Source organism: Benincasa hispida, chromosome 7 (genome assembly GCF_009727055.1).
Source record: "Benincasa hispida cultivar B227 chromosome 7, ASM972705v1, whole genome shotgun sequence".
Classification (NCBI taxonomy): domain Eukaryota; kingdom Viridiplantae; phylum Streptophyta; class Magnoliopsida; order Cucurbitales; family Cucurbitaceae; genus Benincasa; species Benincasa hispida.
Window position 1 is genome coordinate 2,374,623 of NC_052355.1, and position 11,098 is coordinate 2,385,720.

Below are 11,098 nucleotides of genomic sequence, written 5' to 3' on the forward strand. Positions count from 1 at the left end.
GGTCGCGGCTGGGCAGAGAAAGGAATGGTCGGCGACTCGTGTGGCATGGTCGGTGCGAACGAGGGTTGTTGTGGCCCGATCTCACGATTCTGTCCTTCGAAGGAACCCTCGATCGACGTCGATGGTGCCCCCTGCGGTGGCTGGACGGCGGCTATGGTGGCTGGAAGAAGTTGCGGTAGGGCAAATTGGAGGTATTCTTTTACAGCTTCTTGGATAACAGCTTTCAGATCCATGATTGGAGCTTCGTCTGTAGAAGATGTCTGTGGTTGGTTCTCGTCAATGACGGCTAGGATTTCGTCGCCATACTCTGATACCATGATGAAATATAAGAAAAGAGAGACCAACACACAATTTACGTGGAAACCCTAGAACAGGGAGAAAAACCACGATACAGACATTTTTCTCATTATTTTAATTGATACACTGAATACAAGAGAACAGGGTAAATAAATAGATAGTAGAGAGCCCTAGGGTAGAAGAAAATTACAATAATACCCCTAGGGAAAAAACCCTACTTTCAACAATAAGAAATTTGTGCACGGCTCAATCGACAGAAATAAGATTTTCCATAATTTGTTACCTTTTTTGGTATCCGCAATTTCAAGAAGCTCAACAAGATCAACATGATTCTTCAATTTTGGTTTCACTAATTTCTCACCCCATGATCTGATAACAACATTATTAGCCTACAAAAAGTTGCTTTCATTGTTAAGAAAGTAAAGCATTACCAAGAATAAAACAAATGCAGTGATACCATCATACCTCATCATTGCTGACAGGAACAGAATCGTGCACAAGGTTTCCAATTATTTCCAATTTGGAGTTCAACTTTTTTAACACATCCTTAGCTTCGACATCCTTCTCAGCAGACAATTTTTTATTTTCTTCAGTGTCTTTAATCTTCTCAGATGCATCCTCACCAGCCTTCATTCCCAAATTTTACGAAGTAAACAACAGGAAGCATGGATATTGAACCAAAACCAAAAATTTCACAAGACATAAGTTAGGTATCTAAGCATTGTTCCTGCACTCAGAAAAACCCCACCGTGAACCAGAAACAGGAGACGGCACTCACTGTGCTAGAAATATTCAACTTCTAAATAAATATAGAGTTCTAACAGCAATACCAAGCAAAATACAGTGCAAATAACAACATCAACTACCAAAAAATGTAAGATAACCCTGACCGATTTGAGAGCGCCAGTTTCCTCTCCTACAAGCAAACAATTGCCAAATTCTTCCTCAGAACCTCTCTTCGACCTCCACTGGCCTCCACCATCCGTAAAAACAAATTTTCACATTCCACTATCCAGTTCATACGTATACTGTATAGGATGTCTTACAACACAAAAATCCAACCTCGAAATCGGAGACTAACAGTTGCATAGACTATGAAATTAACACAAGTTCCTAAACCAATTTTCTCGCAATCAATACAGTGAAGATATGTAATCTGATAATGCAGAAGAGAAAGCACAAACAACATGGAAGAAGAAAGATAGATAGATAGATGATTTACTATTCTAAGCTGGGCAATTTGCTTGTTGATCTTGTTAAACTCCTTTCTGAGATTCTCAAGCTCAAATTGGCCTAGACAAATTCCAATTCCAAAAAAGTAAGAAAAAAAATCAACAAAAACGATAGAAATGAAATAGAGGATGAAAGATTGGAGAATTACGTTGACGCCATTCCTTATCAAGCTTAATGACTTCATCAACGAGTTCAACGTTGGCAAATCGGCGGCGTTGAGACTCACGGATGATTTCAGGATTGTTGCCCTTCTCTTCCCTGAACAAATTGATGTCCAACATCTCTCTCTATATGGCTTCTGAGATTCCCCCTTCCACAGCACAACGAAGAAATTCCAAAAACTGCAATTCAGAGTGAGAGACCTTTAACCTACAAAACCCTAAACCTGAAATATACCATTGGCGGATGAGAATCCAACTGATTCAGAACCAAACCGGTACTCCAGGTTTAGACCGAACCTCCGAACCGCTTTCTAGCCGTCTCCTATCCATTTTTTGAAAGTCAAAATAATAGAAATAACCTTCCAATGTTTCTATTTTTCAAAACTAACATCTTTTTATAAAGTTGGTTATAATAGTTTTTTTCGGTACTTCTTAGTCAAGATCGATTATCAAGATTTAGATTTAAAAAATGATTGTTTTATCTTATTGATTGTCTCATAGGATTGGCACTGAGATTTAACTAATTTTTTAAATTTTATACCAAATCTTATATCTTTTGAAATTTTCTCCAAAATCAGGCTACCTGTACCAAAATTTCAAATACTTCGCCCAACTTTTGTTTACATAATTATTAGAATTTTCAAATTTTCAATTATCTAAATGAACTTTTTGGAGATCTTAGATGATTATACTGTGATTTTTTAAATTTTGGGAAAGATAAATTTTGGAGAAAAATTAAGTAAGATTTAAGAAATAAATAGAATCTCTTTGTTAATTTTGTCCGAGATTTTATCGCGAAAGCTTAAAACATTCAATAGAATGAAAAAATTGGGGTATGGTTTAGGGTTGGCAAAATTCCCCGCGGAGCCTATCCCGATCGGAGCGGAAAATCCCTAGTTTGACCAGAGATGGAGTCAAACCGGGGAAATTTTTCAGGACCCCGTCTGAGGACGGGGCGGAGCGGGGATGGTATCCCATTCCCGCCCCCACCCTGACCACGATTTGATATATTTATATTTTTAATATTTTATAAATATATATTTAAAATATATAAAATAACTCATTTATAATGTATAGACTTATAGTGTTGTGGAACCATTGATATCTAAATTATAAATATAAGCCCAAATTTTAATCAATTTTTAATTAAAAGAAATGGGGAATCCCCGCAGAGAATTAGTAGGGATTCCGGGAATTAGTAGGGGAATCCCCGCGGGGAAACGAGGAATGGGGCCCACGGGGACCACCTCGCCCCGGCTCCATTACCAACCCTAGTTTGGTTGGCAATCCGAATTCTATTTTATGTTTCTAGATGCATTGAGTTTGGCAGATATGTGTTTCGTAGACAACTCAAATTATGTTTCTCAAAACTATTTTCAAATTTTGTAATACAAACCGAGTAAATTTTGAAAACAACATTTTTGTGTTCTCATTATATCTAAATTTTAAATTTTAAAATTTAAAATGCATAATTATATTAAATAAAGACAAAAAAAATAGTAATACACTATTCATGTTATAAACTAAATTCATTTTTAAAATTAAAATAGGTATATGTAAATACATTATAAAACAATAATTATACAAATTGTTTTAACATAAAATATGTTCATAAAAACTAATAATAGTTTATTATCAACTAATATTTAATAGATAACTACAATTAATTTTTTTTTTTAATTTATACATATAGTATCAAAGACATATTAAAAAATTATTTAAATTAGAATCTAATTTTTGTATATGATACCAAATACATATTTGAAAATATTAAATAATACTATGTTTTCATTGAATCCGTCTTCGAATTTATGTCTTCAGATTCTCAACCAAACACGTCCTTAATTTTTTATCTATCTCGGTGATTGATCTCGATCAAGATGGATTGAGAAAAACTATTTTGATGAATTATATAAAAGTGTGATAGTTCTGAAAGATGAAAACTTTTTTGGAACTAATTCTAACAATTTTCCAATAATTAGTGTATTAACGGCTATTTGGGCATTGAGTTGAGTTTTGAAATATCTATATGGAGCTTATGTGTTTGTTTTTTGGGTGTTGAATTATTTTGTCTAAGTCTGTGTTTGGAGTATTAAGTTGAGTTTTTTGAAAGAAAAAAAATATGGATTGCCTTTTATTTTTTTTTAGAAGTACACATGCACATTATTAGGAGTTTTGAAAAATAAGATCTAAGGTTTACTTTTGGATCATGCATTTCTTTTCTCTCTTTCTGTTTGACACTTAACTTTTCAATTTTACGCATATTTTCCCAAAATATTAATACTCAATTGAGATGTCAACTTAAAACTGTGACATCCCAAATTTGTAGGTAATTTAAATTTAATTATCTTGAAATATTTGATAGTTATTTTGAATTTTGAGGTTAAATTTAATTATTGTGCATGGATAATTCAATTATAAAATTTGCTTCGATGAAGGATTTGAGAATTGGAATTTAATTCAAAGAGAGTCTAGATGTGTTTCAAATTTTAATTCAATTTGCGAAATTAGATTGAATTTGGGATTTAGATTTTTTTTTTATTTGGAGAAGATAATTAATTTAAATCAATTTCATAGGATAATTGATTTAATTTTTTTCATTTTCTCAAGAGGATTTGGGAGTTTAAGTTATTAAGATTTGGAAATTTTGAATTTGATTCGAGGGATTTTGATTAGTAGTTTAAAGATTGAGTTTTATTTGGAGATTTGGAAGTTTGAAAAGAAAAAGAAAAGTAAGGGATATTTAAATGTGTATATATATATATGATTTAGGGCTTTAAGAAATAAGAGGAAAAAAACAAATATATTTATATATAGGGTGTCTCGGTTTGCATGCAAAATTTTTCTTTAAAAAAAAAAAAAAAAAAAAAAAAAAAAAAAAAAAAAAAAAAAAAAAAAAAAAAAAAAATGACAGAGAGAGAGAATTTCTCTCTCCCCCAGCCTTCTTCTCTTCACACGTTTCAACCCTCATCCACACAGCCATCTTCATCTCACCTTCACAATGCCTCTCACCGTCGACCACTGTCCTAAAAAAATTATTTTCGTTCAGTTTTATATCCTAAAGTTTGTAGATAGTGAATGTAATCAAATGACCATTATTAATATTTTTATCAATAAGTGTTATTGAAATTTTATTTAACTTTGTCTTATTGACCCTAAATAATCTAATAAACTAACATCATGTGTTGTTTGTGAGTCTTGAAGTGTATGCAGAGACATATATGAAGGAACCATTGAAAAACATTAGATCGAACCAAATACCCAAAATTTACAGCACATAAATTTTATAACAAAAACATACCGATTATGCATCTAAAAGATAATTGCATCATGCTTAAAAAAAAAAAAAAAACAAATATTACATAAAAGAAAAATTGTTCAAAAAACCTCACCCTTGAAGAACTTTTAATCACGAGATTCTTTCTCCGAATCTTGTCACGAACAATCTCAAACCTTCTAACCGTTAATGAGAACACCACCATGAATGTTATCTCTGTATTCTTTGGGGGAGAATCCAGTAGTTATGGGCTAAGACTATTTTGGAAGAGAGAGATTTTGAGAGAAATCAGAAGAAGATATGAGATATATTATCTCCATAATGTTTCTATGTATCTATCTTGTCTTTGTGAAATCACACCAGAAATAAGAACTATTTTCCTCTTCCTCACTAGCACGTTCTAGAGAGAAAAGAGGGGAGTAACAACTCCCTCCCAAAACGATTTTTAAAATAAAATAAAATAAAATTATTTATTTTCGATTTAATATATATTTATATGGTAACTATCTTATCATAAAATGTATATATTAAACTATATGTTATATCAAATATAACGCATAATCTATAGTTTCTATATTGTATCAAATACAATATAATCTATAGTTTCTATTCCCTCACCAACGACATTTAATATCTCATTTATATTAAATTTAATTATGTGAATCAAATTCATATAATTTATATATAAATCATATTCAAATATTTATTTCCTCTCAAATAAACTTTATATTATAATGTATCAAATACATTATGGTAATTATATCATATATATAATTAGATTAAATTAATTATATCACATGTAATTAATTTCTCCAATTAATTTGAATAATTCAAATCAATCCAAAAATTGATTCTCATTAATTTCCGTTGAGCTACATAGGGGGCCTCACGAACCTGTAGCTTAAAGCTCTATGTGTAATTAATTAAACTCCTTTAATTAAAGTATTTACCATCCGTTAACTGTCGGGCACTCCACTAAAGACTGACAACTGCACTCTTCGCACTACAGATATATTTTTGTGTCCTTGCTCGTAAGTACTAGGGTTGGCAATGGGGCCGGGGTGGGGCAAGGGACTCCCCAACTCCGTCTCTGGGTATTTCCCCTATCTCTACCTTGGATGTTAGTTTATTGGTTTATGGTTAATGCAACTAATTTTGAAATAAAATATCACATATTTTATTACACAAATAAAATATTTCTAGTTACAATTACAAACTATAGAACCCTACGAGATTTAGAGCATCAACCCCAACAATATAGGGATCAATGTTCAAGATACAACATAAATAGTCTATAATATAGGAATAAGATTGGGTACCTTATCTTGGTAACACTATGGATACGACGCACTTTGTATTTGATGCAAACGCAGTGATCCAACACTTTGGTGTAGAAGACACACGAGTGGGAATATCTCGTGCAATGAGTTTGCACAAGACCAGATCGTGAAATAGTAACCACTAGATGTAACTCCATTGACTAGTTAGGTTTCTGTTTCAATAGGATGATCTAGGCAACTTAGTCTTACTCCTGAGCATATTGTGAACTCTTTTCACGAGGGATTGTCCTTTAATGAGTTTGGCCAATTACTCTCACATCGTTGCGTCCATTAGGTCCCCTTCGTAGCTTGTAAAGGGTATTGAGGAAATTTGTCATTAAATTGAATTTGAAATGTTCAAATTCATAATTAGGAATTTTGTAATATATGTTAATACATTTTAATATAAAAGTGTAATTTTAGACTTTATTATCAATTTTGGATATGATTCAAAATTAATAAACGAGAGAACGAAATATTTAAAAGAAGTTCAAATATTAATTTAATATGAATAAGATTCATATTGAAAACTATAGGTTAAAAATAACGTGCATTGGATGCACATTAAAACAATGAGAAAATATTTTTTAATATGATTCAAATGGGAAATTAAATTAAATATGTGGTAGTTAATTGGATGATTAATTAACGGAAGAAATAATTAATTATTTAATTTAATTTAATTTTGAATTAAATTAAATTGATTAAATCAAAACTATCAGTTAATTTTAATATACATTAGATGCACATTAAAACTATAAGTTATGTGAGAGGAAATCATTTAAATGTGATTTAAATGATCATTTAATTAAATATGATTTAGTTAATAAATTTAATTTAAGGGAAATTCTTATAAATAGAAAAATTCCAAAAATATTTACATTCTATAGCAAAAAATTCTAAAAGTACTTGTGTTTTTAAAACTTTTTGTTATAAAGTGTGAATATTTTTAAATAGTTTTTTTTTTATATTTAACAAGACCCCTTAATTTAATTTAATTAAATTTTATTTAATTTAAATTAAAAAAAATTAACTCCCCATTTAGGGAAGTTACGAGAAAATCTCTCACCATCTCTACTCTTTGTGTTTTCTTCTTCCTAAGAAAAGAAAGAAAAAATGGTTTCCAAATATTGATGTCCAATCCCAATCCAATTCAACGGAGAAATTCTATAGAATTGTCAAAAGGTTTGCAAGGTAGACTTTCTTCCTTGTAAGTCTTTTTGGGAATAACATGCTTAATCGTTATTACTTTTATTCTAATGTAAACTTGTTTTGATTTTAAATGTCATTTTTTCTCTTCTATGCCTTAGGGTTTTCATCCCTTCAATTTGTATCAGACCAAATCGTATTATTAATTTGGGATTTACTACATTATGAATGTTATGGTTTGTAATTGAACGTTTTATGCAATATTTGATCTTAGATTTACAATTTTGATATGATCAATGTAAAGTCCCTGTATTTTTTTTTTTTTTTTGGCATTATTGCTCTATAAGTTCGAGTCTAGAATTAGGATTCATGTCAATGAAAATTGAGACCAATTTGGCCAAAAATAGCAATTCCACCAACATTCTGCATCCTTGCACAATTCTGCAAAGAATTGGGGTTAATAAAGCGGGTCCGATTTAGTTGGTGGTCCGGTTTGGTTGGCTTGACTTGGTTCGCAAGTTGGTGATTTAGCTTAGACTGGTTAAGGTTGGTCTGGTCCAATTCTAGAGCGAGAGAAGAAATTTTAGGATAAAATTAACTAAATTAGTGCAATTTACTACTTTATTTTATCCTATGGGCCAAAATATCAGGTTTATTTGCTATTTAAATGCTTTGTGAATGTCATTTAAATAAATCTCACTTTAAGTATGTTCAAGCATTTTTTTTTTGTATATTATAATGTATGGTATGAAAGTGATATAATGTATGCTATGAAATGCATGATTTATAATTTCAAGGTTTATTTAATGTATGTGATATGTTAAATATATGAAATTGGAGAAGCATGTTGCATGACATTAATTAGAAAATATAATTAGTTATATTTATTAATGTATATGAGTATGCTTGGTTGATTTTCATAATATTATATAAGTGTTATATTTAATTGAAAATCAATATGCATTGAGTATGAATTATGATACAACCATAACTTAATATAATGGTTATATTAAAGTCATGAAATGCATGTAATATGATTTAATTTTATTATTAATAATTAATTAAATTCATAGTGAGCATGATATAAGACTAATCATTAAAATTTGTAATAGTTAGAAAAATTAATGATTAGTAACCATTAACATATAACAAAATGTTGCATGCAAACATAGATCTCATCAAAAATATATTAATTTTAAATTGTTTAAAATTAATTAGACCTAAGATCACATTTCTAATTAGATTAGAATAACTACTTAGTTTCTTTTAAAATTGAACAAGTAGGACAAATAGGATTAAGGTTGTAAGAGAACTCAATCGATACAGTTCTGTCTAGACTTGAGATATTTAAGTTAACGATTTACGTAACACCTCCTAATTGGAAACTGAATTGGAACCTAAGTTGAACTAATCGAGGTCCTATTAGCATGTAATGTCACTAGATAAATTAAATGGTTTAATACACCTAGAACTTTAGTATAAAGATCTTATTATAAAAGTTATAATAGGAATAGACTTAGATAGATTCATTAGTTGGAATTTAGCTAAGTAAAGCAAAATTCTAAAATAATTAGAACATTTTAGTGGGAGAAATATGGTATATAAGATATATCATTTTTACGCTCTCACGTCCCTAAGAGTTCACACAGTGAGATCCATGCTCGACTTCATGTCGCCCTGGGCGTGGCCTCCCTTCGGAAAGTGTTTGTGTGGATCAATATCATGGTGAATATGGGAAATGTTCAGAGTAAGTGGGAGAATGTCACATATCAACGTATCCTACGGTTTCTTGTTAGGATCGATGTTCTAAATCTCTTGTAATCTCGTAGTTTGTAAACTTTATATAAATATATTATTGTTAATAAAATAAGTGTTATTTTATAAGTATATACTCAATTCAATAAACTAAGATCTAAGGTTATTTCATGCAATTTAAACAAGTATGTAGAGACATACAAGTGGATCTTGTTTAAATAATAAAATAAACGGTCTGTAGTAGATGGATAAGACTGAGTAATTTAACCTAGTAACACTATGGATACGACCTGCTTTGTAGGTGTTACAAGTGTTGTAAAGTGCTACAAATGATATGATTCTGATCATTCATGTGGAGACATGTGAGCGGGGTATCCTATACAAAAAGTTTGTATAAGATCGAACCACGAAATGATTAGTATTTTTATATAACACCGTAAATAATAGAGACTTACATTTAACTAGGATGACCATATGTGACATGACCTGAATCTTGGGTGAGTTGTGAACTCCTGCTCACGAAGGCAGTCATTTGATTTTTATGGGTGAGAGTGGCCAGAGTGCCAACTCAACAAGCCTACCATTTTGGGGATTCGTCTGACTAGGAGCTGGGAACACAGCTACACAAAACGGAATTCACTCCTTCCTCAATGTATGGGTAAGTAGATAAATTGCTCCTTAAGGGACTGATACCGGGTCTTGAACATAGTGGACACACCCTCTCCTGGCCCGAGAGGGACTTGGTCATAATGGGTTCATTAGAGAAATTAATGGTACTTAAGGAGTTAGATGTAACTATAGGGGCAAAATGATTTTTTTGCCCAACTTACTTAGGAGCAATTTGTGAAAGGTCATCGCGTTGTTGATTGGTTATATCCAATGGATACAAAAATTTATCTATAGTGCGAATAGTGCAGCTGTCGTTCTTTAGTGAAGTGACCGACAGTTAATGGATGTTGTATAATTTAATTAAAGAGTTTAATTAATTATCCAAGTACCATTGAAGCTTCAATCTACATGTTCATAAGGTCCCCTCTGTAGCTCAATAGAGATTTAATTGATAAATGATTTTGGATTAATTTGAAGTGTTCAAATTAATTGAGGAAATTAATTATATATGATATAATTAATTAAATTAATTATAATATATTAATTAATTAATTAATTATATATTTGATTATAATTATTATAATAATAATTTTGATACATTATATATTTTAGGTAATATGAGAGGAATTTGGATATGTTTCAATACTAATTATATGAATGAAATTCATGTAATTAAATATAAATATGATTTATATGAGAGGAATTAATATTTGGATATGATCAAAATATCAATTATATGGATGAGATTCATATAAGTAAATTTAATATAATGTGATTTATATTAAATATCATGTATTGTCGAGAGAAAATAAAACTATAGGTCATGTTGTATTTGATGCAATATAAAACTATAGGCTATATGTTATATTTGATATAATATATAGTGTATATATATAATAAAGTAGTTTATATTTATATATAATATATATATTATATATATATATATATATATATATATATAAATATATATATAATTTAATTGAAGATCTAATTAAAGGGAAGGAGTTACAACTCCCTCCCCTTATTTTCTCAATGTTTTTACGTGGGTTGTAATTGAGGTGGTTGGAAATTTTTCCTTATTCACCAATTCTCTCATTGAGAAGAGTTCTCTCCAAGAAAAAACTTACAAAGAAGAAAAGTTATTCTCTTCCCTCTCTTCCTCTCCATCTCCTTCCCTCTTCCAAGGATTCAAGCAAAACCTACAACTCTTGCTTGAATTCTTTGTCCCAAAAGAATACAGAGGGTTCTCGAGTGGTCGTGTTCCACATGGAGAAGTAGATCAGTTCGTGATCTGTTTG

At 30.4% G+C, this 11,098-nt stretch overlaps 1 protein-coding gene across 4 annotated transcripts in view; it reads right to left on the bottom strand.

Moving 5' to 3' along the window:
* Positions 1–1,907, bottom strand: part of LOC120081759 (serine--tRNA ligase) — an 11,522-nt gene extending 9,615 nt beyond the window's left edge. For 3 of the 4 annotated variants that reach the window (XR_005482945.1, XM_039036912.1, XM_039036913.1), the window contains exons 1-4: positions 1,679–1,906; positions 1,520–1,590; positions 763–924; positions 581–686 (exon numbers count right to left, since the gene is read on the bottom strand). Coding sequence is in view for 3 of the 4 variants with exons in the window: in XM_039036912.1 (XP_038892840.1) it covers positions 581–686; positions 763–924; positions 1,520–1,590; positions 1,679–1,811 (472 nt within the window). In the remaining variant the exon portion in view is untranslated. Of the gene's footprint in view, positions 1–580; positions 687–762; positions 925–1,519; positions 1,591–1,678 lie in introns of all 4 variants that reach the window. The other variant, XM_039036911.1, reaches the window with a different exon arrangement.
* Between the last annotated feature and the right edge of the window lie 9,191 nt (positions 1,908–11,098).